The sequence below is a fragment of the Crinia signifera genome, chromosome 4 (genome assembly GCF_055691185.1).
Source record: "Crinia signifera chromosome 4, ASM5569118v1, whole genome shotgun sequence".
In the NCBI taxonomy this organism is placed as follows: Eukaryota; Metazoa; Chordata; class Amphibia; order Anura; family Myobatrachidae; genus Crinia; species Crinia signifera.
The window spans coordinates 126,138,790-126,164,849 of record NC_139220.1 but is presented as its reverse complement, the minus strand read 5'-3'; the positions used below and the strand labels follow the sequence as shown (position 1 = coordinate 126,164,849).

General features: G+C 45.6%; 1 protein-coding gene and 1 long non-coding RNA gene across 2 annotated transcripts in view; one reads left to right on the top strand and one right to left on the bottom strand.

Annotated features, from left to right (window-relative positions):
• LOC146072419 (uncharacterized) overlaps positions 1-26,060 on the top strand; it is a 419,935-nt gene that overhangs the window by 32,753 nt on the left and 361,122 nt on the right. The window lies entirely within an intron of this gene.
• On the bottom strand, positions 17,881-20,314 carry LOC146072418 (zinc finger MYM-type protein 1-like). The gene is made up of 4 exons (XM_083179669.1): positions 18,962-20,314; positions 18,454-18,571; positions 18,287-18,370; positions 17,881-17,979 (listed from the first exon to the last, which is right to left on the bottom strand). The coding sequence occupies exon 1, from the start codon at positions 20,212-20,214 to the stop codon at positions 18,970-18,972; it is 1,245 nt and encodes a 414-aa protein (XP_083035795.1). The 5' UTR covers positions 20,215-20,314; the 3' UTR covers positions 17,881-17,979; positions 18,287-18,370; positions 18,454-18,571; positions 18,962-18,969.

Below are 26,060 nucleotides of genomic sequence, written 5' to 3'. Positions count from 1 at the left end.
GCATTCTGGCGGTTCAATTCTTGAATCCTTCCCTTCATATACCCTAAACCTGTGGGTGTACCCTGAGGTGCTTTCACACAGCTTATACATTTTTATGCCATACCTTGCCCTCTTACTGGGAAGGTACTGGCGGAATTTAACCCTTCCTTTAAAATGTATAAGGGACTCGTCTATGCAAATGAATTTATCTGGGATGTACATCTCTTCAAATTTGGCACTGAAGTGATCAATGACCGGCCTGACTTTGAATAGCCGGTCAAAGGTGGGATCATCTCTGGGTGGGCACTGTGCATTATCGTTGTAATGCAAAAATTTAAGGATTAACTCAAAATGATTCCGGGTCATGGCCATACGGTAAAGTGGGGTGCTGTACAGAACATCTGTACTCCAATATTGCCTAATTTCTGGCTTTTTTACTATGCCCATATGAAACACCAGACCCCAAAACGTCATCATCTCTACTGCATCTACAGGGGTCCACCTAGCAAATGATGACGTGGGGTTTTGAGCAATAAACTGCTGGGCATATAAATTAGTTTGGTCCACCATTAAATTTATAAAATCATCAGAGAAAAATAATTTGAAAAAGTCAATTTCTCTGAGACCTGTTGAATCAAATTGGATTCCTGGGATGGCCAAAAACTCAGGAACCTGGGGCTCAAAATTGTCTGGTGGTGGGGTCCATACGAGATCAATTATTGGGGGGGGGTCTCAGCTGCTCTACGAGGGCGTCTTTGAGGGGGTCCCTCATCACTAGAGGAGGAAGAGGAGCTTAAGATGAATCCTTCAAATTCCCCGCTTGCCTCACTGGCTGTGTCAGAGTCAGAGGCAAGCATGGCATATGCCTCCTCCGCTGAATACATTCTTCTGGATGACTGGGATGACATTTGGGATGACATTTGGGATGACATTTGGGATGCCATTTTTATTTTTGTGTTTCTGGTAGTGAAATGTTTCAACACGTGTATAGTGTAGGGGGGGTACAAACTTTATTTCAATGTAGTATGTAGTGTGTAGTGTGTAGTGTGTATGTAGTGCAGAAAAAAAAAAAAAAAAAAAAAAGGTCCTGCGCCAAAAATTGAGCACAGATGTTGGTCAGTAACGTCCGTCACTGAACAGCGCTCAAAGGCAACAGGAATTTGATCAAAAAAATTTGATCAAAAAAAATTAAAAAAAGACCCCACAGCACAAGGTGATCACTGATGCGACACTGATTACCAGTGAGGGGCAGCAGGTGCACAACCTTTGGTGCAACTGACAGTGCAACTGACAGCAACTGACAGGTATACTGTATATAAAAAAAAAACCCTGCAGCCCCAAAAAGGGGGGGTAGCAGACACAAAATATAGCACTCTCTATCACTATCTCTCTATCTCTCACTATCTATCACTATCAATCACTCTATGACACTGCAGCAGCAGCACTGACAGTTATATATATATAAAAAAAAAACCTGCAGCCCCAAAAAAGGGGGGGTAGCAGACACAAAATATAGCACTCTCTATCACTATCTCTCTATCTCTCTATCTCTCACTATCTATCACTATCTATCACTCTATGACACTGCAGCAGCAGCACTGACAGTTATATATATAAAAAAAAAAACCTGCAGCCCCAAAAAGGGGGGGTAGCAGACACAAAATATAGCACTCTCTATCACTATCTCTCTATCTCTCTATCTCTCACTATCTATCACTCTATGACACTGCAGCAGCAGCACTGACAGTTATATATATAAAAAAAAAACCTGCAGCCCCAAAAAGGGGGGGTAGCAGACACAAAATATAGCACTCTCTATCACTATCTCTCTCTATCTCTCTATCTCTCACTATCTATCACTATCTATCACTCTATGACACTGCAGCAGCAGCACTGACAGTTATATATATATAAAAAAAAACCCTGCACCCCCAAAAAGGGGGGGTAGCAGACACAAAATATAGCACTCTCTGTCACTATCTCTCTATCTCTCTCTATCTCTCTCTATCTCTCTCTCTATCTCTCTATCACACTGCAGCAGCAGCAGGAAGTCACAAGAAGTCAGATCCAGGAAGCATCCAGCACGCTACAAGCAGTGATCAGGTGATCAGGTAAGGTATTTGCAAGGATCAGGTAAGTATTTGCAAGGATCAGGTCAGTATCACGGCAGATAGGCACGGTGACCGCTCTGCACGCAATTCCAGACCAGTCACCGTTAGTTTAAATGTCGCGCCTTGGCTGTGATTGGTCCGTGGGTCCTACGGACCAATCACAGCCTTGGGGGCAGGTGGGGTGAGGTGTCGTCATCACCGATGACCCCCTCATGCCCCCTGACGCCCGGCGGTGATTGACACCTGTGTTACCGAGCGTCTGATTCGCTGGTAACACAGGAAAACGCTGTGAATGGCTGTTCACACTGAACAGCCAATCACAGCGATCGCCGACGGGGGGGGGGGGCGGCATCGCAGCCCCCCCTGGGCATGCAGGGACATGTCTGCTGTCAGGGACAGCAGACATTGTCCCTCTGTCACTGCGTCTCTAGACGCAGTGACACTTTAAAGTCATGACGTACATTTATGCCATGTGTCGGGAAGTACATCCCGACCATGACGTAAATGTACGTCAAATGTCGGGAAGGGGTTAACATTGAAGCCTATGAAGAAATCGGGTCCATCGTGTCCATAGGTTTCAATGTTAAATTTTTTTAACATTGAAACTGAGTCCATTTAACATACTAAAAAATGGTAAAAGGGCCAATATGGGCCATTTCTCATTGGGTATGGCCCCATCATGTGTGTAAAAAATAATGGCCCCCCATTGTGGCCGCCACCCCCACGATTGACGTGAACCCGAAGCGTGGCGAGCGCAGCGAGCCCGCGAGGGGCGGCGGTGCGCGTCCTCCGACCTTTTCATTCCCCTACTATCCACGTCGGCGTGGAGTTGAGAAAAGATTAGTGTGGCGAGCGCAGCGAGCCACCGAGCCCAAAGCGTGGCGATCGCAGCGAGCCCCGCAATGGGACGCGGATACCTTCACAGACCCCTGCGTCCCCTCACGGGCTTCACAGGTATCAGCGTCCCCTCGCGGGGCTCGGTGGCTCGCTGCGCTCGCCACACTAATCTATTCTCAACTCCACGCCGACGTGGATAGTAGGGGAATGAAAAGGTCGGAGGATGCGCACCGCCGCCCCTCGCGGGCTCGCTGCGCTCGCCACGCTTCGGATTCGCGTCAATCGTGGGGGTGGCGGCCACAATGGGGGGCCATTATTTTTTACACACATGACGGGGCCATACCCAATGAGAAATTGCCCTTATTAGGCCTTTTCCCATTTTTTCCTAATAATTTAACATTGAAGCCTATGGACAAATCGGGTCCATCGCATAGGCTTCAATGTTAAATATTTTAACATTGAAGCCTATGGAGAAATCGGGGGCATCGCGTCGGGTGCGCATAAGCTTCAATGTTAAAATATTTTAACATTGAAGCCTATGGGGAAATCGTGGGCATCGCGTCGGTCGCGTCGTGTGCCTTCTTAAGGCACACGACCGACACGATGTACCCGAGTACTGCTTTTTTCAAAGGAAATTGCGGGCATCGTGTGCTTCAAAGTTAAGGCACACGATGCCCGCGATTGTGGCCGTGATAGGAAACAAGTACCAACAATTTAACAGTAAATATCACCTACCTGTGATGATGTATCTAAATCTACTGAGTCAGGACATGATTCTGCCACTTAGCCCCAGCAACGAGCACCTCTATTAGACTTACTGTACGGGTGCACCAAAGTTTCTGTACAAACTATTTATTTATTAATTAACAGTTTCTTATATAGCGCATACATATTCCATGGTGCTTTACAGAGAATATTTGAACGTTCACATTAGTCCCTGCCCCAGTGGAGCTTACAATCTATGTTCCCTACCACATGCACACACACAGACATTCTAGGGTTAATTTTTGTTGGGCGCCAATTAAAATACAAAATTCTGGGAATATTTAAAAAAAAAAAAATTAATCAGAAAACAGAACTTAATATAACATTAGTATTGATTTGTTGGTGTATGTGTATAACAAACATTCAGTGTATGGTGTCAGGTTCCTGGAATGTCCTTCTGAAAAGAACACATTACAATTGAATATAGTGCAGTTACTAATCCTGTTTACATAACTTCCACTATCTAGGACACTATTCTATAAATATTACGTCAATGCTCATTACGAGGATTTAGTTCACATAGGATTCTGTAGTTTAGTTCACAAATCCTTGAAAATGTGCCCTTTTACAATTTAATTATCATAAATATATTATTGAGTTACTGTACGTTAATGCCTTTAATCTTTGTTTTACTGGCTGGCTATGTGGCTAATTGTACTATTATGTATTATAAAGTTCTTGTTTGCTGTCTTTATTTGCTTTTGTACAGTATATCCCACAGTAAGCTACTTATACTGTTTCTACTGTAAAAAGTTTGTGTTTGTATTTTTGTTTGTATTATTCTTATTACACAGGGGAACAGGAAAATGGGGAACAAACCATTGCACAAGCCTAACAGACACAATTCAAAAAAATAATCTGAAGAGGATTTCTGACAATATCCACACTATGTAGATTGAGGTAACTAGAGTATGTACACCTTGCTTGAGTGTAGATGCTCCCCAGAGAGCAGAACACTGCATTATAAGATGAAGGAGAAAGTACTCTCTTTTTTTGTGGGGGCACAACGGTATCTATAAATTAAACCTATCTATATATTACTTTAATATAGTATTAATAAAAAAGGGAGGGAAATTATTTTTTTTATGACACACCACACACAGAACATATAACAATGTGTTCTGTGTGTGTAGTGTGTCATAAAATAATTTCCCTCCCTTTTTTATCTCATATATTTGCCCAGATCTGTCCCTCTGTGACTGTGTGTATAACGCTGGGCGGAGTCATGGGCGGAGTTATAGAGTGACAGATCGAGTAGCCTATCAAATAGCAAGACAAGAAGGAGATACCCATGTGATGATCACACACACACTGCTGTATCTACAGTAACTACATACATGCTACATGCATACCCTCCAACTGTACCGTTTTAGCCGGTACAGTACCGTTTTTTAACGGTCTGTACCGGCTAAAATAAACTGTACCGATTGTACCTTTTTTTTTTAACATCAGCTCTGGCTGACTGGGGGACTCTGGGAGATGTAGTTCATTATAATGCCGACTGCTCCCCAGGGAGCATGGAGGAGCAGCCAGCCAGGACTACATCTCCCAAGGTGCACGGCGGAGGGCTGTGTTACGTTCAGCTCCCCCTGCTCAGGGAGAGACTGTGGAGGATGTCACGGATGTGCAGGGACTACAAGTCGCGGCCGCACAAGCCACCACCTCCTGGGCGGCGTGACATCAGTGCAGCATTGATCTGCCGCAGCATGGTGAACCCGACAGCGGGCGATGTTATGGCCACACAGTGGAACGAGGTAGGAACGCTTAAAGAAATTGGCCATGTAGTCGAAAAGTAAAGTGGCCAAGGCCACGCCCCCTTTTGCCCATGGTCACGCCCATCTATCATTGGCCACACCCCTGTACCGTTTTTTAAGTTGGGAATGTTGGAGGGTATGTACATGTCACTGCCCATGTGATAATCAAACAGAGAATAGATGACAGGGAACATGCCAGAGGAGAGGAGCTGACACAGGCGAGGGACAGCCGGCTGCTGGAATCAGTGTGTAGTTCTGTACTACATATCTTTCCATTCCCCACCACCATGCTGCTAGAGACTACAACTCCCGGCATGCTGTGCGGTAAAGGGCGGCCTCTGATGGGCTGGATGCTGCTTGCCTATGGACTGTGCATGTGAGAGAGGAAGCTCAGCAGCAGCTATGAAGAGGGGTGAGCATTATCTCAAGTGATGCCCAATAATGAGCACTGCAGCCTCCCCCTGCTCTGTGTTCCATTCCCCACCACCATGCTACTAGAGACTACAACTCCCGGCATGCTGTGCGGTAAAAGGGTGACCTCTGATCGGCCAGATCTCAGCTTGCCTATGAACTGTGCATGTGAGAGAGGAAGCTCAGCAGCAGCACTGTCCCCTGCTATGCAGCAGCAACAGCTACAGTATGAAAAGGGGTGAGCATTATCCCAAGTGATGCCCAATACTGAGCAATGCAGCCTCCCCCTGCTCTGTGCCTCTGCTGCCTGTAATGTACCCTAGCACGACTGATATATATATACCGTATTTTTCGGACTATAAGACGCACTTTTTCTCCCCAAAAATGTGGGGGAAAAAGTGCATGCGTCTTATGGTACGAATATGCATAGAAAAAGGTTGCGGCCTACACTTCGATCCAAGCCGCGGCCTCGATTTTCGCATGTGCCCGCGGCGGGGCTCCATTCCCGAACCGCTGCCGCAAAATCCATAGCGGACCCCCCGCTGGCTTCCCCTGAGGTCCCCCAGCCTGCTCCCCACCTGACACTAGCTGCCCATACCTGGGGGAGCAGCCCTTCAGCTGCCGGCACCCTGAAAACGTCTGTGTCTCTCCCTGTCCCGGCACCCGCGGCGGCCATCTTGGAGGTGGCAGACTTGAAAAGTCTGCACAACTGCCAGCGCTGACCTGCTGCAGAATCCCCTGTTGAAGTGGGGAACTAGGAGAAGATCGACCACTGTATGGGCTGCTGCTGTGTGGCTGCAGGGCTACTTGAAATTTAGCACATCTGACAGTGAGAGTTACTGAGTCAGGCTGTACGCGGGGAACCTGTGTTTACACAGTACGTGTGTGTATAAATAATAATTTACACTATATTACACTATTTGGGCTCAGAATATTTTTTTCTTGTTTTTCTCCTCTAAAAACTAGGTGCGTCTTATGGTCAGGTGCGTCTTATGGTCCGAAAAATACGGTATATATATATATATATATATATATATATATATATATATATATATATATAAATATATATATATATTTACCTTAGCACTACTGATTTATATAAATATATATTCTAGCACTACTGAGTCATAGAGTGACAGATTGGGTAGCCTATCAAATAGCTGTGATGAGTGAGAGAAGGTGTATCCCCAGTCCCCCCCTTCATCCCCAGCGCTGTATCCCCACTTTTCATTGCGCTCCTCCAACATCATCCCCTGCCATTTCTCGGCTCCATCTATACACAGCTATCCACCCATGAGAGGGCCTAGAGCTGGCACCTATCATGGGCGGCATGCTGCCTGTGACCATGTCTGAGTGGCCAGAAGCAAGTGACAGGCGATGCCGCTCCCCGCTCGGCCATAAGTGCATGGAGGGGAAGCAGAGCACAGTGGTGTACAATACATAATAGTGCTTCATACCCCACCTACACCACCCACAGTATCCCCACACCCGCTACCCCACCCACACGAACCCCTAACCACCTTCCCCCACCCATAGCCCCTTTGAACCCAACACTTACCCATGCAATAAATGCGTTCACAGGCTAAGGGGGCGCATCCCCTAACGATGCTGTGAAGAGCCCCCGTAGGGCGCATTGAATAACCTAGTTAATACTATATTAAATTAATATATAGATAGCTTTAATTTATAGGTAATGTTGTGCCCCCACAAAAAAGAGTACTTTCTCCTTCCTCTTATTATCACAGTGTTCTCAGTTACGCACAATCATATAATAAATATAATAGTATTGAAAATATCAAACAGAATATGAGAATATGAAAGTATATATTGTCTATCTGCTGTAAATATCTAAAAATTGTTATCTAGACATAGTTGACATGGACACCGTATGTTGACTCGCTTGGCTCACTGTGCTCGCCATGCTTCGGGCATGGTTCCTTGCTACACTCGGCCCACTATTTTATACTCCCACCACGCCCTAGTGGATGGTAGGGCACGAAATACCACCTGCTGGCACATGTCGGGTCAAAACAAAAGTGGAAAACTTTTAAACACTATAAGAGGAAGGAGAAAGTACTCCCTTTTGGGGGGGGGGGGGGCACAAAGTTATCTATAAATTAAACCTATCTATATATTAATTTAATATAGTATTAATAAAAAAGGGAGGGAAATTATTTTTTATGAACTGTCTGCTGTATGGGGGCAGACATTTTATGATGGTCCATTTCCGAAGCAGCAGTAGCCAAGAGGGGAGCCGGGACCGCACCGCAGAGAAGATCTGCGGGTCCCTGCTGCTAAGCTGCTAAGCAGAGGGGTAAGGCACGGGGGCATGGGCGGCCGGGGGGGAGAGTGCTGACGACGCTTCCAAAGCGGGTCCCGGCAACAGCACAGACATCTGTGTAGCGGCGGCAGCGTTACAACAGCCCTGCAATCCCCCAGCGCCCGCACTTACACAGCGCCTCCCTGTGCGGGGCTATTGTTACACCACTAGGTATTGTTGGGTTGATGGTTACCAGTGGTGTCCTCATTGCTGTGGTGCTGTTGGTGCCAGCAGTGCAGGTGTGCCGGTGTTGTCCTTACTGCGGGGGTTGTCTGCAGTGTTGGCAGTGTGTGGATGCATGCAGTGTCCTCAGTGATGAGGTGCCTGTGATCTCAGCAGTGCAGAAGAATCTTCTGTGAACTAAGTGCAGTGGGTGCTAGCGGTAACTGCAGTGCAGGCATGCTCACTAATAATTATGTTTTCAATTTGCCACAGGATACAGGAACAATTAATCTGCTCGGGTGATACTGTATTCCTGCAAATCTTTTTACCACTACTTTACTGTAGTGGGTCTGGCGGAAGGAGTCAGGCGAATGGATCTCTCTTTGCAACCAGATCTCCATCGCATAGGGAAGTAGAAGGGTACGGAACACACCATATGGAGATGATCAGAATCAGAATAAGAATCAGCTTTATTGGCCAGGTATACTTGCTTATACTAGGAATATGATTTGGATTGCTGTGCAACAGTGAAACAGTGACAGTGCAGATATACATGCTGCCCAGCACCTAGGCAGCCATCAGCGGCTCCAGTGGCTGTTGCAGCAGCCAGGCAGGCAAAAATACAAGCAGAGACAGTACAGTTATCATACAGGGAACACATACCCGCCGAGCTGCACAGCGCCTAGGCAACCATCAGCAGCACCACTGGTCATTGCAGCAGCCAGGTAGGTAACAATATAGGCAGAGACAGTCAAGTTCTGACAGTCAAGCTCCCACTGTCAAGTTCTGAAAGTATTGTATTTTTAAACATTGATGAATTTAGGTTCCTACATTGTTGTATGGGACAGCAGGCCAAATCAAGTGTAAAAGGTAAGCAGGGGATATTCAGAATATCTTCTGCATGACCTTTTTAATGTACAGTATGGCCCTGACATTTACTGTCATTTATACAAAAGTAGGTGAAAGTATTACATTTTACCTGTGTTTGTATAAATTAAGTGATGATAAATAAACCCCCTAAGGAATACATTGCAAATCCATTATTGCTTTTATTAGATAAACCATAATGAGATAATACATTGTTTTGATCAGCTAGCTATGAAGTGAATAACACATTTATTCCAGATACACCACACACATGACAACCACTGAATGAGAGCCTTCATCCTAAAGATAATTACTGTTATTATGGTATACATTCATCTCATTTTGAGGGAAGGATTGGATCAGCATGACCCTTGGGATTATTGATCGCTATGAGAAAATGCACAGCCCATGCAGCTGGGCTTCTTCTATTAACAACACATGACGAAACACAGACATGTTATAGTGTACATAGGAGCGGCATTGCAGCTGCTTGCTGTGTAATGGTATCATGGGAGTTATTCTAGTTCACTCTTTCTGACAAAATCCTTCTTAGATGGACAAAACCATGTACACTGCAGGTGGGGCAGATGTAACATGTGCAGAGAGAATTCGATTTGGGTGGGGTTTTACTTCAAAGTGAGATCTATATTGCAGGGTAAAAATTAAGCAGCCAGTATTTACCCTGCACAGAAACAAAATAACTCACCCAAATCTAATTATCTCTGCACATTTTACATCTGCCCCCCTGCAATGCACATGGTTTGTCCATCTAAGAAGGATTTTGTCAGAAAGAGTGAACTAGAATAAGGCCCCATGTGTGGGACTACTTTTTGGTTCAGTTATTAAATTGCTTCCAAGTCTTTCTGGTTAAGCCACATATATACCATGCTAATAACAGGGAACGCTGCCAGCTATTTTATGAAATACATTACTCATTTTCACATGTACCATTTGTGTATTAACTTCTGAGTCACATCTTCAAATACTGAGCCAGAGTCACTTTAGGATTGGATCGTTTTCTGTGCACATATCACCATAAATAAAATCATAGGTACTTGTTTCCTAGCACGGCGCCAGCGATTTTTATCGTAAGCATCGGGACCAAAAAAATTGCATTGATCGCATCGCATGCAACCAAATCTCATGCGATGTGATCGACGCGATCGACGTGATTTTTACATTGGAATCAATGTAAAATGGTCCCTGAGACCATTTTACCATTGGGTCCAATGTTAAAAGCCCCCGAAACCCCAATTTTAATTGCATACCCCCCTCATGGGTGAAATGGTCCCCCATTGTTAACGGCACCCCACGATGAACGTCAACCCGAAGCGTGGCGAGCGCAGCGAGCCCGCGAGGGGCGGCGGTACGCGTCCTCCGACCTTTTCATACCCCCACTATCCACGTCGGTGTGGAGTTGATTTTACATAGTGTAACTACTTCACAGGTATTACGCGTCCCCACGCGGGGCACACTGCGCGCACCACGCTTCGGGCTCGGTGGCTCGCTGTGCTCGCCACACTATTTTAATCAACTCAGCGCCGACGTGGATAGTGGGGGTATGAAAAGGTCGGAAGACGCGTACCGCCGTCCCTTGCGGGTTCGCTGCACTCGCCACGCTTCGGGTTGGCGTTGATAGTGGGGTGGCATTAACAATGGGGGGGCATACAATGAAAAATGGGGTGTGGGGGCCATTTAACATTGTACCCTATGTAAAATCGCGTTGATCGCATCGCATGCCATTATAATGGCATGCGATGGACGCGATCAACGCGATTTTAACATTGACAGGTCATTTAACATTGATTCCTATGTAAAATCGCGTTGATCGCGTCGGTCGCATCGCATGCCATTATAATGGCATGCGATGGGCGCGATCAATGCGATTTTCTCTTTGCCGGCAATAAAGGCTGGTAATTGACAGAAAATTGCGTCCATCGCGTTGATCGCATAACTTAAGTACCTTAACTTAAGGTATGCAATTAACCGGGCGCCATGCTAGGAAACAAGTACCATATCATATAATAATGGTGATAACCAGATAGCCAGTCAATCAAATACAAGTACCACCACATCTATATAGGCAAAGATACTATACTTCCAGAACAAAGCAAGTGTAGTGACAATATTATTAGAAATTGTAATAACAACACAACTGCCACTCTTCCCAATTTAACATTTAGGACACACTTGGTCTGCCTTGATCTCAGTCCAGCAGTGCCCCATTAGGAAGTGGTGGAGCAGGAGAGTGGCAGCACAAATGGCCAGCTGACGATTGTGAACAAACTGCATGGTGCTATCATGTCTAATATGGAAATAGATCTCTCAACCCACTCTGGTTTCTGAATACATTACTAGTAGTAAATATCACACAATACAAACCAAACAGCATATTGCAGAACTAGGTGATTCATCGCGCCCTACGGGCGCTCTTCACACCGTCGTAAGGGGCTGTGCCCCCTTAATTTGTGAACGTTTGTATATGAGAAATATGGTTAGAATTGTATGAAAGATGCCCTGTATTGCAACTTAGGTGTCCGCGGATCGCGGGAGGGGGGGTCGCGGAGGGTGCCGCGAATTGCAGGAGAGGGGGTCGTGGGGGGTGCCGCGAATTGCAGGAGGGGGGGTTGTGGGGGGGTGGATGCTGCGAATCGCGGGAGGGGAGGGATTGCAGAGAATCGCGGGAGGGGGGTCGTGGGGTGGGTTGCCGCAAATCGTGGGAGGGGGTTGCGGGGGCGGGGGTTGCGGCGAATCATGGTAGGGGGGGTCGCGGGGGGTGTGCCGTGAATCACGGGAGGGGGGGTCACGGGGTGGGGTGCCGAGAATCGCGGGGGTGTGTGTGTGTGCCGTGAATCGCGGGAGTGGGGGTTGCGGGGGGGGTGGGGGGGTGTGACGCGAATCGCCACAAGAAAAAATCAACACAGAAAGGTCAACACATGTAAATGTTGACATAAGTGTGGCACTTCATTGGTGTCCATGTCGACACATGAGAATGAATATGAAAACATTCAAAAAATGAAAAAAAAAACTTTAAAAACTCATGTCAACCTTTTTCATTGTCGACCATAGCCATGTCAGTGTTTTCCATGTGCAATTTAATTCTGGAGCTGCCGCGAATCACGGGGGGGGGTGCCGCGAATTGTGGGAGGGGGGGTCGCGGGGGTGGGTGCCGCGAATCGCGGGAGGGGGGGTTACGGGGCGGGGGTTGCGGCGAATCATGGGAGGGGGGGGTCGTGGGGGTGTGCCGTGAATTACGGGAGGGGGGGTCACGGGGTGGGGTGCCGAGAATCGCGGGGGAGGTGTGTGTGTATGTGCCGTGAATTGCGGGAGTGGGGGTTGTGGGGGGGGGGGGGGTGACGCAAATCGCCACAAGAAAAAAATCAACACAGAAAGGTCAACACATGTAAATGTTGACATAAGTGTGGCACTTCATTGGTGTCCATGTCGACACATGAGAATGAATATGAAAATATTCAAAAAATGACAAAAAAACTTGAGAAACTCATGTCAACCTTTTTCATTGTCGACCATAGCCATGTCAGTGTTTTCCATGTGCAATTTAATTCTGGAGCTGCCGCGAATCACGGGGGGGTGCCGCGAATTGTGGGAGGGGGGGTCGCGGGGGTGGGTGCCGCGAATCGCGGGAGGGCGGGGTTCACAGGGGTTCCGGTGGGGGGTTGCCGCGAATTGCGGGAGGTGGGGGGTCACGGGGGGTGCCGCGAATCGCGGGAGGGGGGGTTGCGGGGGGGTGTGACGCGAATCGCCACAAGAAAAAATCAACACAGAAAGGTCAACACATGTAAATGTTGACATAAGTGTGCCACTTCATTGGTGTCCATGTCGACACATGACAATGAATATGAAAAAATTAAAAAAATTAAAAATAAATCTTCAAAAACTCATGTCAACCTTTTTCATTGTCGACCATAGCCATGTCAGTGTTTTGCATGTGCCATTTAATCCTGGGGCTGCTGCGAATTGCGGGGGGGGGTGTGCCGCGAATTGCGGGAGGGGGGTCGCAGGGGGGGTGCCGCCAATCGTGCAAGGGGGGGTCGCGGGGGGGTTCTTTTTGCCGCGAATCGCGGGAGGGAGGTCGCGGGGGGGGTGTTTTTTCCGCGAATCGGGGGGGGGGGTCACGGGGGAGGGTTTGCCGCGATTCGCGTGAGGGGGGGGTCGCGGGGTGGTGGTTATGCCGCGAATTGCGGGAGGGGTCGTGGGGGGGGGGTTTTGCAGCGAATCGCGGGAGGGGGGTCGCGGGGGTGTTTTTGCTGCGAATCGCGGTAGGGGGGGTCGCGGGGGAGCGGGTGTTTTTGCCGCGAATCGCGGGAGGGGGGGGCGCGGGGGGGGGGGAGGTTTTGCCGCAAATCGCGGGAGGGGGGCGCTCACCTGGTGGCTGTGGAGTAGCAGTGTTGGGCAACATGGGAAGGCAGTGGGTGTCTGGCACTGTCTGTGGGCTCACTGGGCTGGTTCTCTGTCACATACCTCCCAACATGACCCTCTCCAGGAGGGACACAATGCTCTGTTTCTAGACTTCCCCTTAATGTATGATTGCCATCACCTGTTTTAAACAGGTTAATTTCTCAGAAAGGGGTTCAGCACAGATGAAGGCAATCACACATTAAGAGGAAAGTCCAGGAACAGAGCGTTATAGACACAGACACCCACTTTGAGTGACAGATGTAGCCAAATATATAGGAGATGTGAAACATTGTTCAGCACGTAACAGGATCAAGCTACTGTGGTCTAGAAAAGAATACAGTTATAGCACAATAGCTCATAGTTGCCTACCCTTCTGCATTCTGCAGGAGACTCCCTGAAAAAGCAACAATCTCCCTCTCTCCCTCATTAGTCTAGCAATCTCCCTCATTTCATCTAGCCCATATTACATTGTTACATTTTTTTGGGGAAATAGAATGAGAGATGGATCAATTTACATTGAATCATCAGCACCATTTCCCAGCACTTTACCAAGTATGGTAGCTCTTACTAACACACTTCTAGGTGCCACATTCACAATCTCTTTTCACAATATATATGCATATATGGAACTAGACACGCCCTTTTGGTGGAGCATGACACACCCCCTCAATGGGGCGTTGTGCAAAATTCTACTACCAACTATAATCTCCCTGAAACTATTTTCAAAAGTAGGCAAGTATGCAATAGCTTATGATGCACAAGTATAATCTGTACTGGAGTGAAGCTGCCACAGGAATACATAGCACAATTTGTCAGTGTGGAGTTTGTTATTAATATAATGCCATACTTGCCGGCTTCGGGGAAGAGAACCAAATCTGCACTTTGGGGGGTGGGGACAAGGCCGGCGTCACAAAAATGACACGTATTCCGGAATTTGTTTCAGCAGGGCTTTGAGGAGCATGTGGGAAACTTGCCCACCTTCCTGGGGTGTTTTCTTAATAATACAGACAATTTTGTTTAACATATACTGTCTTTGTACTTTAGCTTTGTCAATTTTTTTAAATAATTTTCTAAAACACAGCAAATTATGTAATTAAATTTCCTCATACACTGCATACACTATGAAAACTGATAATCCCTGAACTGATGGGGTGTACACACGGGGAGATTCTTCTAACTACATCGTCAAAATCAATTAGTAGGTTTGCCTGTATCGCCTCGTGTGTACACAGCAGGTGCTAGTGATGTGGGGCCCCACAGTGTCGCTATCGGCCTTGCCATATAGTCAGTGCAGGCAAGAACATTGCTACACTGTGTATTTGGCCGCGGCTCCCGGGGCTGGCCATCTCTCGGAGGACTTAACTACATCTTAATACACAAAGGGCTCGGCTGAAAACGCTGGGGCTGAGTCTCGTGTGTACATGGCTTAAGCGTGTTGTACCCTTTTGTAAATTTACAATACAAGGATGGTTCAATAAATAATGTTCTCTATTTCTTTATAATTTTCCACCAGACAAGAGCAGGAAGACCGCTTCTTCCCCTCTGAGCTATTAGAGTGCACCTCATACCAGTAATGGGGCATACACACGGGGCGATATGAGGGATTCGGTATGATATACCTACAATCAAAGTCCCGACGGTCAAAATACCGACAACCATTGAGGTCAAAATACCGACTTTTAAAATACCGACACGGTCAAAATACCTTTTGAACATGGGGAAGGGGATACTGGGATGAATAACCTGTGCACTAGTACCACATGTAGTTCTTGATACGGTATTGCGTATAGGCATATAAGATGATCCACAATTTAAGTGTATCAGGTGCCTGTGCACTAATCAAAGTTGTGGAGGTGCTCCCCTGAGAGTAATGTATGATGCGAGAAAGGGAAGAGAAAATACTCTCTTTTTTTGGGGGGCACGCTTTTAATGAAAACTTAACGCTTATTAACAAATTTATTATAAAAAAGATTTTAAGATGACATAACAGGACGAACACACATTAGACATACAAAATGAATTCTATTAGCACAAATTCTGTGCTATATTGTGGATTGGTCAGATTTAGTAGCCTTGCCAAGCCAGAGGTATTCTGATTGGAAGCTGCCAATCACACAAAAAAAGGGTGGGAAAGAAAAGAGAGGTACCACAATATATGAAGTGGACCACGAACATTCTTGTAAAATATTTTACACCAAATATTAATGTTAATTGAGGCCTTTTGCTCTTGCTAATATTTTCCAAAGAAATAAAGAAAAGGAATTACTTCTAATAGGGTGGGATTTGGCTATAGAGTTTGTCAGAGAGAGTAATGTATATTGCTAGAGGTTGATGCACCAGGAGACAGAAGAAAAAAGAAAAAAGAGAAAGATGAAGAAAAAGACAGAACAAAAGAAAAAGAAAGAAAGGAAGAAATACCGACAAGTCCAAAATACAGACAAGGTCAAAATATGAATATTTAAAATATACACAGGTCAAAAAGTATACACAAGTTATTCATATTTTGTTGGTCTGTATGTTGACATAGGTCGACAAGAAACCCGTAAGAGTGTACCGCGTTCCCTTGCATGGCTCGCAGCGCTCGTCATGCTTTGGGCACGGTGCCTTGCTATGCTCGGCACACTATTTTATTCTCCCTCCACACCCTAGTGGATGTAAGGGCATGAAATTCCATCTGTCTCGCATGGCTCGCTATGCTCACCATGCTTCAGGGAACTATTATATTCCCCCTCCATGTCCACTGGGATGGTAAAGTATGAACAAGTTAAATGTCGATATTTTGACTTGTCAGTATTTTGACCGTGTCAGTATTTTAAATGTCGGTATTTTAAATGTCGGTATTTTGATCTTGTCTGTATTTTGACCTTGTCAGTATTTTGACCATCGGTCGATGGTTGTCGGGATTTTGATTGTAGGTAAATTGACTGCATCCCGATATGAGGGCTATTTCTAAGTGATCTGACTACATCAACTAGAGATGGAGCAAGGATCAATTTGTGTGTATACTCCAACGGCCATGTCGATGCGCGGTCCTGCACGTCGCCATTGCCTGACTAGAATTATACTGCATGCAGTATAAATCTAGTCATGGCCTGTGTTCTCTCACCATGTGTATGGTGATATATACTGTCCCAACATCAGTGGTAAGATGGTGGGGATGCCGAAACATTGAGGTGCGTAATGTGGTCAGATGTCACTGCCAATAGGCAAGGTAATAAGGTTATGTCACTAAAACAGGTTTGTACTTTGTGTACTGCTTTTGATACCGACAGGACAGATGTTCAAGTTACGGGGCTGCAAGCACTCATGAGCAGGGTCCTCTTCCCTTATGTGCTTTTCCTTCCCTTACTTAAAGCATCTTTGATGGCACCAAATCCTGTGGTTTTCTGCCACACTGATACTTATTCCAGTGTGCTCTACTGATGCAGCTACATACCTCCCAACATTGTAAGTACGGCAGGTCCAACAGAGGGCGCACTGCATCAAAATTTGGGGGGCGTGGGCTATCTCAAAGGGGGTGCGGCCACGCCCCCATTTTTGCAACTGTGGAGGCATGCCCAGCAGCTCCGTGAGCTGCTGGATATGCCCCCAGCCCCTCTGGGTGTAGTAATAGACGCTGCATCTATTCACAGGTGACAGGGGGGACTCTTAACTCTTCCCCAGCCGAAAAATGTTTTCTTTATGCGGGTATAGTTGCCTTAGTCTTACATTGGAACAAATGCTTAAACAAGTATGGGAAGTATGTGTCAAAATCATCTGTACCAAGGCCGCACTATTGATTATACACAGAATGTACGAGTTGAATACATGTTTGCAATGAATGGTGTTGTTACCTTACTGTATTTATTGAAATATCCTTGTACAATATAAGCTGTTTTATTTGCACTGTTAGAAACAAGGAGCCGATATTTGTATAGTACTAAACCATTTATATAAATGAAGCAAGAGAGACCTCTGCTGGTGGTGTGGAAATTCTACAATGAGCTGTTTATTTTCTTGGTCAAAATTGCAAGGATATATTTAAGTTATTTGGAGACTGAAGTCTTCAGCTTCTTTATTGAACATAGAAGATAAGTGCCACCTGGTGGCTACAGCTTGAAGCACACTGTATAGTATACTCAGGGGCGTAGCTAAGGGTTCATGGGCCCTGGTGCGAAAGGTCAGCTTGGGGCCCCCCTACATACAACGAAATTAAAATCTAGGTCTGTTTATATTTTAATACATCAAGTATATTATGTTAATAATAGAACTAACATTTAAACATAGGATAGCAGTTTATTGAAATAAAATATTAAAAGAACAAATGATAAAACTGGAGAGGCCCAGGTTACTGGAAGCTCAGATGGTGGCAGACCTAGGAGGAGCAGTAAGAATGTTTGTTGTTAGGAGTGGTAATAGTAGTATTGTAAAGTGCTACTTTTAATATATATAACATATAACCTGTAATGTTACTTATAAACAAGCAAAACAGAATGCATAATCTCACATCAATTAAATAAAGCTGTGTTATATAATGGTGGAGTTTACATGATCCCACATAATTAGCACATCTGCACATTTATATCTACGTGTATGGTAGAATAGTTAACCGGATTAAGACCTAGTGTAACCCCATTCCTTAGTTGTTTATGGGTATGACATAATGAAACACCAAACCCTACCTTAAATCTGTGAATTCCAAAGAGACAACGTGGTCTGTGATTTTCCGGATTCTTAAATGTGACAGTTAACTGTAAACCACTAACCTACAAAATGAAGGACATCTATTAGCATGTAGGTCAATAATTATACTTCATATAATAATTCACATAAAATAAGTTTCACTTACTGGTAACTTTAAAGATGTGAACAATGTTGTTGCCATAACTATTAGTCGAACATTGATAATGAATCAAAGAACAGTCAACAAAACTAGGGAACTGCAAAAGTAACAATGAATGGCCACCCTGCAAAAAGAAAAGGGACAATAAATTTCTGAACTTATATTATACGTAATAGAAACTGGAAAACAACTTTTGTAAGCATCCGCCATCACTTTTATTCCACACAGAAGCATTCATCCAGGTATCTATACTTTATAGAGTTGTTATACTGCTATGGCTAATGTTTTTACTGTAGTCATCTCTGAAGAAATCAAAATCTAAATGTAGATTATGTGGTCTTTAGCAAGGCGGATGCTATACAAATGTATTATTATGATGCATGCAATAGATTAATAAACTGGAACAACGTAACAGAATATATAGAACTGGAACATGCCCACAAGTTAGTATAAACCTTTTAACTGTGAGACCTGATGTCCAAACCGATATTGAACTGGTAAACTGTATACTCACAAAGCCTATTAAAATGGACATCTCCGGGATTTAGCTTCAGAAAACTTGTCAATCATGCTCGGAATATCAATCTTCCTGGCCCTGCCATTTTCAACACTCAATAGGGCTAAATCACTCAGCCTCTGTTGAGACATTGTGCTCCTAAGGTAATTTTTTATTAATTTCAATTTTGAAAATGATCGTTCTGCAGACGATACTGTCACTGGCAGTGTAAGAAAGAGTAGAAGTGCTATGCAGACGTCTGGTACAGTAGAAGACAATCCAGAGTTCTCAACCAGAAGGAGAATTGCTAGATCTCGTATAGATGAAGATTTTTGGATATCTCCTAGGAGCGCAGATCGGAAACTTAACAACTGAGCAGGAAAATCATTAGACAAGTCATCCTGGTAGAATTCTTGCAGTTTAGTTGCTTCTTTGAATACTGTATCATCAGCTTCTGCTGACAATGTTGCTGGCTGAAGAATATGGAATCTTTGTACAACTGTATTCATACCACTGAAGCGATATTGCAGCTGATTTATAGCTATATCCAAACATCTATAAAAGACTGTTGTTTTAAATCTTTCTTCTGGGTCCTGTAGCCTTTCATCCTCACACAGCTCATCAAAGTGTTGCTTGACTTTCTTCACTCTTTTATCTTCAAATTTTGCTTGGATGCCCCAGTTTTCTGCAACAGTTACTGCTGTTCTTTTTACCGCCTCATAATCATCTCGGAAGTTGCTAAGGACTTCAGTGGCATTGTAAATCAATTTGGTGGCATTAGAGAGATCCATGTCTTTTGACTGCAGCATTTTAGAAACGGAGTTAACATTTTCTAAAATTTTGGCCTGCAGAACAACTATGCAAACAAACTGGAATGATTCCAGTTTTTTTTTCAACGCACCGGCCTCATCTCTTTCTTTTGGCTTTGTGGAAAGAATAATTATTTTAGACAAAGCCTGTAAAATATCCCGAAACCTGAACCGTAGTGCTAGTACTGAGTCATATCGAGACGCCCATCTTGTTGGGCAAAGTTGTTTTAAAGTTAGTGAGGATTCTGAAGTAAAGGATGCCAAAAATGCCCATCTCTTCACACTTTCACCAAAGAATTTGTATAAAGACTGAACCACGTCAAAAAAATTGGAAATTTCAGTTATATTTGAAACTGCATCCTGCAAAACTAAATTAAGGTTATGGGCAGCACAATGTATATAAAGAGCATTTTTTTCTTTGTTAATAATGCGAGCTTGAACTCCTGTGTAAACACCACTCATTGTGGCTGCTCCATCATAGCCCTGACCACGGCATTTTGATAGGTCCAGGCCTTTCTTCTCTATGGTTTCCACTATTGTTTTTTCAAGGCCAGCAGCTGATTGGTCCTCAATAGACTAAAAACCTAAAAAGGCTTCCTCTATTTTGATATCAGTGGCCCTTGAGTTCTCGTCTCTTTGAACAATTACATATCTAAACACTTGACTTAGCTGATCAATTTTTCCTATGTCTTGGGTTGTGTCCATTATTATTGAAAAAAACTGCGACTTCTGGATTTCAGAAACAATATCTCTTTCTATTTTGCTTGCAAGAAGACTTATAAGTTCGTTCTGAATTTGTGGACTCAGATATTTAATGCTTCCTTGTGGTCTCTGCAAAATGTCCTTTAGTATAGGATCATATTCAGCCAGTAATTCAATAATAGTCAGAAAATTGCCATTGTTTACCTCTCCTATTTTTTCTCTGTGGCCACGAAAAGCAAGGTTGGCCATAGCCATTGTTAATGTTACATTAACAATCCTATGTAAAACTTGTCTCCAAAACATGCTTTCTCTTCTTATGTTTTTCTCATTTTCCTCATCTATGGTTTTATTACGCCTCCAGTGATCATATACTATGCACGCCTCTGTGTGGGACTGACTATTTTCATGGATATGAATTTTGGCTGACAACCTTTGCCACTTTTGTATACCTTTTGCCCATGCTGGTTCATATCCCTGTTTACTGCGATCTGCAAACAACCAGCAAGGCTCACAATAAGCAGCATTAAGTTTTGGAGAATAACAAAGCCAGGTCACAGGTAATTGAAGTCCTGTTTTAGTGACTCTCTCATAAAAACTTTCTGAAAAACACCTTCCATCTTTTTCATCTCTAGGGAATGGCCCTTTAGGTCTGCATGATCCATTAGTAATAATAAATCGTTTAATATTTCCATCCTGAATGGTAATAGGATAATGACCTCTGTCTGTTATATGTTCCTCTGTCAGAACACTTTCAATAAAACTAGACTGTAGAGGTGACTCTGACACAGCCTGAATTTGGATCTGTTCCTCTTCTGTATGTGTGCTACAGCCTTCCTCTAAGCTTGTTACACTGTCCTGCATTGAACTCTGTACAATACTACCGGGACTCACATTTACATTTTCTATTGACAAATCTTGTTCGGTTGTACTGTGAGAGGAGGCGGCTGATGTACTTGCATCTCCAGGTGTTTTGAAGAAGCTACTTATTTTAGGAAGTTTGGCATATTTCTCTTCTTCTTCCCTCTTCTTTTTGCGTTTTTGAGCACCACTCATGTGATGGTGAGACATGATAGGTTTCGTAATAATAGTTCTGTGAAAAAATAAACACCTGTTCACACTGCATGAGAACTACACCTTTGTTATGATAATAACTTTATAACAAGCGCATACGTATAACCGAATAACCGAGGGATTGCGATGTTAGAAGTGGCCTCTATCTCCACCGCAGCGCCAAATAGACTCACTCAAAAAGGGGTGCGGCCTAACATTATACCACACACTGTAATGCCCATTGCACAATTTATCGAACTTTGTAATACCCATTACACATAAAGCCACATGCCGTAATGCCAATTACACATAAGGCCACACATGATGGCCATTACATACTATATAACACATACCATAATGCCCATTACATACTATATAACAAACCGTAATGCCCATTACATACCATATAACAAACCGTAATACCCATTACCCATAAAGCCACATGCCGTAATGCCAATTACACATACGGTCACACATGATACCCCCATTACATACAGTACTATTTAACACACCGTAATGCCCATTACACATCTGACACATAAGTGCCATGCTCATTGCTAGGAACTTCATGCTCAATGCCAAGGGGCATCATGCTCGTTGCCAAGGGGGACTGAAATAGTTTGTTGCAAAGGGGGACTGAAATAGCTTGTTGCCAAGGGGGACTGAAATAGCTTGTTGCCAAGGGGGACTGAAATAGCTTGTTGCCAAGGGGGACTGAAATTGCTTGTTGCCAAGGGGGACTGAAATTGCTTGTTGCCAAGGGGGACCCCCGCCTGCTCCCTGCTCTGCCCGGCTGAGCTGCCCCTGTCCGCAGCTATTTTTAATTAAGTCTCCCACTGGACCGCTAGCCAATAGATGCTTGCGATCCAGCAGCCATCAATGCTGCTTCTGATTGGCTGCTGGACCGCAAGTACTAATTGGCTAGCAGTCCAGCGGGAGACTTAATAGCGGCGAACAGGGCAGTTACGCTCAGCCATGCAGAGCAGGGAGTGGGCCGGGCGGCATAGGTGCTGGTGGCTGCTCAAGCCAAAAATATAGGAAATGGCTTCATGGGGAAGGGACGTGGCCACAAAATAAGGCAAGCAATGTTCACTGGGTTTACTTAACCTTTTATGACCTCCCATGAGCCTTTGTCAGTGCATGGCCAGACACCAGGCAGGCACCCCAAGTAAATAAATGCTGACAAGCCTGACAGGACTGGAGTCAGTTCTGTTGTGGAACTACACGTCCCAGCATGCCCTGCCACAGATTTTAGATAATGGATTTCTAAAACTGTGACAGGGCATGCTGGGACGTGTAGTTCCACTGTAACAGTGGAACTACACATCCGAGCAGTTTTAGCAATTTGTCACATAATCTCAAAAGCCTGACAGGACTTGAGTCAGTGCTGTTGAGGAACTACACGTCCCAGCATGCCCTGCCACAGATTTTAGATAATGGATTTCTAAAACTGTGACAGGGCATGCTGGGACGTGTAGTTCCACTGTAACTACACATCCGAGCAGTTTTAGCAATTTGTCACATAATCTCAAAAGCCTGACAGGACTTGAGTCAGTGCTGTTGTGAAACTACACGTCCCAGCATGCCCTGCCACAGATTTTAGATAATGGATTTCTAAAACTGTGACAGGGCATGCTGGGACGTGTAGTTCCACTGTAACAGTGGAACTACACATCCGAGCAGTTTTAGCAATTTGTCACATAATCTCAAAAGCCTGACAGGACTTGAGTCAGTGCTGTTGAGGAACTACACGTCCCAGCATGCCCTGCCACAGATTTTAGATAATGGATTTCTAAAACTGTGACAGGGCATGCTGGGACGTGTAGTTCCACTGTAACTACACATCCGAGCAGTTTTAGCAATTTGTCACATAATCTCAAAAGCCTGACAGGACTTGAGTCAGTGCTGTTGTGAAACTACACGTCCCAGCATGCCCTGCCACAGATTTTAGATAATGGATTTCTAAAACTGTGACAGGGCATGCTGGGACGTGTAGTTCCACTGTAACTACACATCCGAGCAGTTTTAGCAATTTGTCACATAATCTCAAAAGCCTGACAGGACTTGAGTCAGTGCTGTTGTGGAACTACACGTCCCAGCATGCCCTGCCACAGATTTTAGATAATGGATTTCTAAAACTGTGACAGGGCATGCTGGGACGTGTAGTTCCACTGTAACTACACATCCGAGCAGTTTTAGCAATTTGTCACATAATCTCAAAAGCCTGACAGGACTGGAGTCAGTGCTGTTGTGGAACTACACGTCCCAGCATGCCCTGCCACAGATTTTAGATAATGGATTTCTAAAACTGTGACAGGGCATGCTGGGACGTGTAGTTCCACTAACAGTGGAACTACACATCCCAGCAGTTTTAGCAATTTTCCCCATAATCTCAAAAGCCTGACAGACTGGACTCACTGTAGTCTGTCCGATATAGGGCGCCGGGCGGTCCTGCTCCTGAGTCCTGGCACAGCCTACACGTGCTGTGTGATGGCACGGAAGCGGTGGGAGAGGGAGGTTGGAGCCCGCGTGCGTCGCGCTGACGTCACGCGGCAAGGGCTCCCCTTCCTATTGGCTGCCTGCGGACGGGACACGGTGGCCGTATCTGAGCTGTGATTGGCTGCAGCGGCTCCGGAGCCGCTGCAGCCAATCACAGCTCAGATACGGCCAATAGGAAGGGGAGCCCTTGCCGCGTGACGTCAGCGCGACGCACGCGGGCCCGCAAAGCAGCACTGGGAACGGGTGCGTTCGCATCCCTCTTCCAGGCCAGTGGCGGGGGTTGGGCCCCCCTGGCTCAGGGGCCCGGTCGCATCTGCGACCGCTGCGACCCCTGAAGCTACGCCACTCATTATTGATACTTTTTTTTATGTGATAGGTGAAATTTAACATGGTTTGCCTGCTTGTGTCTTCTCCTAGCAGGAGCAACAGCTCAACAAATAATAGATACACCACTTACAAGGCAAACGGTACAAAATATAAACCTATTTCTATGAGCTTACAAATTCTAGGTGATACTGCGGAACATACTGTATATGGACAATAGCACCCATTGGGCCTGGTTCTAGGTATCACACAATGCCGATTTACGTTTGTTCATTATTTGCAACACTGTTTGCCCAGAAAGTACTGATAACCCATGTGGCACAACTTAAGCACTTCAGAGTGTATGCACCAGTCCAGTGGACTTACTGTGGTAGTGTTATTCCGATGCCGGGCGGCGGGCGGTCCTGCTTCTGACTCCTAGCACACACTGCACAGCCTACACGTGCTGAAGTCACTCTGATGGCGCTGAAGCGGTGGGAGAGGGAGGGGGAGGTTGGAGCCCGCGTGCGTCGCGCTGACGTCACGCGGCAAGGGCTCCCCTTCCTATTGGCTGCCTGCGGCTGGGGACGGGACACGGTGGCCGTATCTGAGCTGCCAATCACAGCTCAGATACGGCCACCGTGTCCCGTCCCCAGCCGCAGGCAGCCAATAGTAAGGGGAGCCCTTGCCGCGTGACGTCAGCGCGACGCACGCCGCGGGCACCCGAAAGGCAGCACTGGGAACGGATGCGTTCGCATCCCTCTTCCAGGCCAGTGGCGGGGGTTGGGCCCCCCTGGCTCAGGGGCCCGGTCGCATCTGCGACCGCTGCGACCCCTGAAGCTACGCCACTGAGTATACTTAAAAGAAAAAATAATTTAGTGTACAGTATATAAGAAATGTTCAATATGCAGGGTGTAATTAGGGTGATTTATAGTGTACCACCTCACACAGGGCCTTATTCTGGTTGGTGTGGTCTGTTCCGAATTCTTTTGGAGCTGACCGAACGCCACGCTGTGCGGACATTGTAAGAACAAACGCCCACAGGTCATCCGCATGGAATCGGTACATCTATCAGAATGAACTTAGGTCTACAGTCATTAGGTCGACCCCACTAGGTCGACTGGCAGGAAGGTCGACCTGACTTAAGGTCGACATGGGCCAAGGTCGACATGACTTAAGGTCGAATTTGCATAAAGGTCGACATGAGGAAGGTCGACTGGTCATAAGGTCGACATGGGTTTTTCACTGTTTTTTGATCTGAATGTCGACACAGTCGACATGGACACAGTTGGCAATGAGAATCGGACCCTCGCATCGCTCGCTTCGCTCGCAATGCTTCGGGCACGGTGCCTCGCTGCGCTCGGCACACTATTTTATTCTCCCACCATGCCCTAGTGGATGATAGGGCATGAAATACCGCCTGTCGGCACATGTCGGCTCAAAAAACAGTGAAAAACCCATGTCGACCTTATGACCAGTCGACCTTCCTCATGTCGACCTTTATGCAAATTCGACTTTAAGTCATGTCGACCTTGGCCCATGTCGACCTTAAGTCAGGTCGACCTTCCTGCCAGTCGACCTAGTGGGGTCGACCTAATGACTGTAGACCTAAGTTCATTCTAATAGATGACCGCTTCCTGTCCGCATTCGGTCAGACTCACTCTCTAAGAAGAGGGTGTGTTTTCGGACAACATCCAAACCGTGCGTGTGCGGTGGGAACACAAAGATTCTGCACGGTCTTACAGCGTCCGAAC

Excerpts from the sequence above, each read along its gene's own strand:
- LOC146072418 (XM_083179669.1), bottom strand. The coding sequence starts at position 20,214 with ATGAGTGGTGTTTACACAGGAGTTCAAGCTCGCATTATTAACAAAGAA.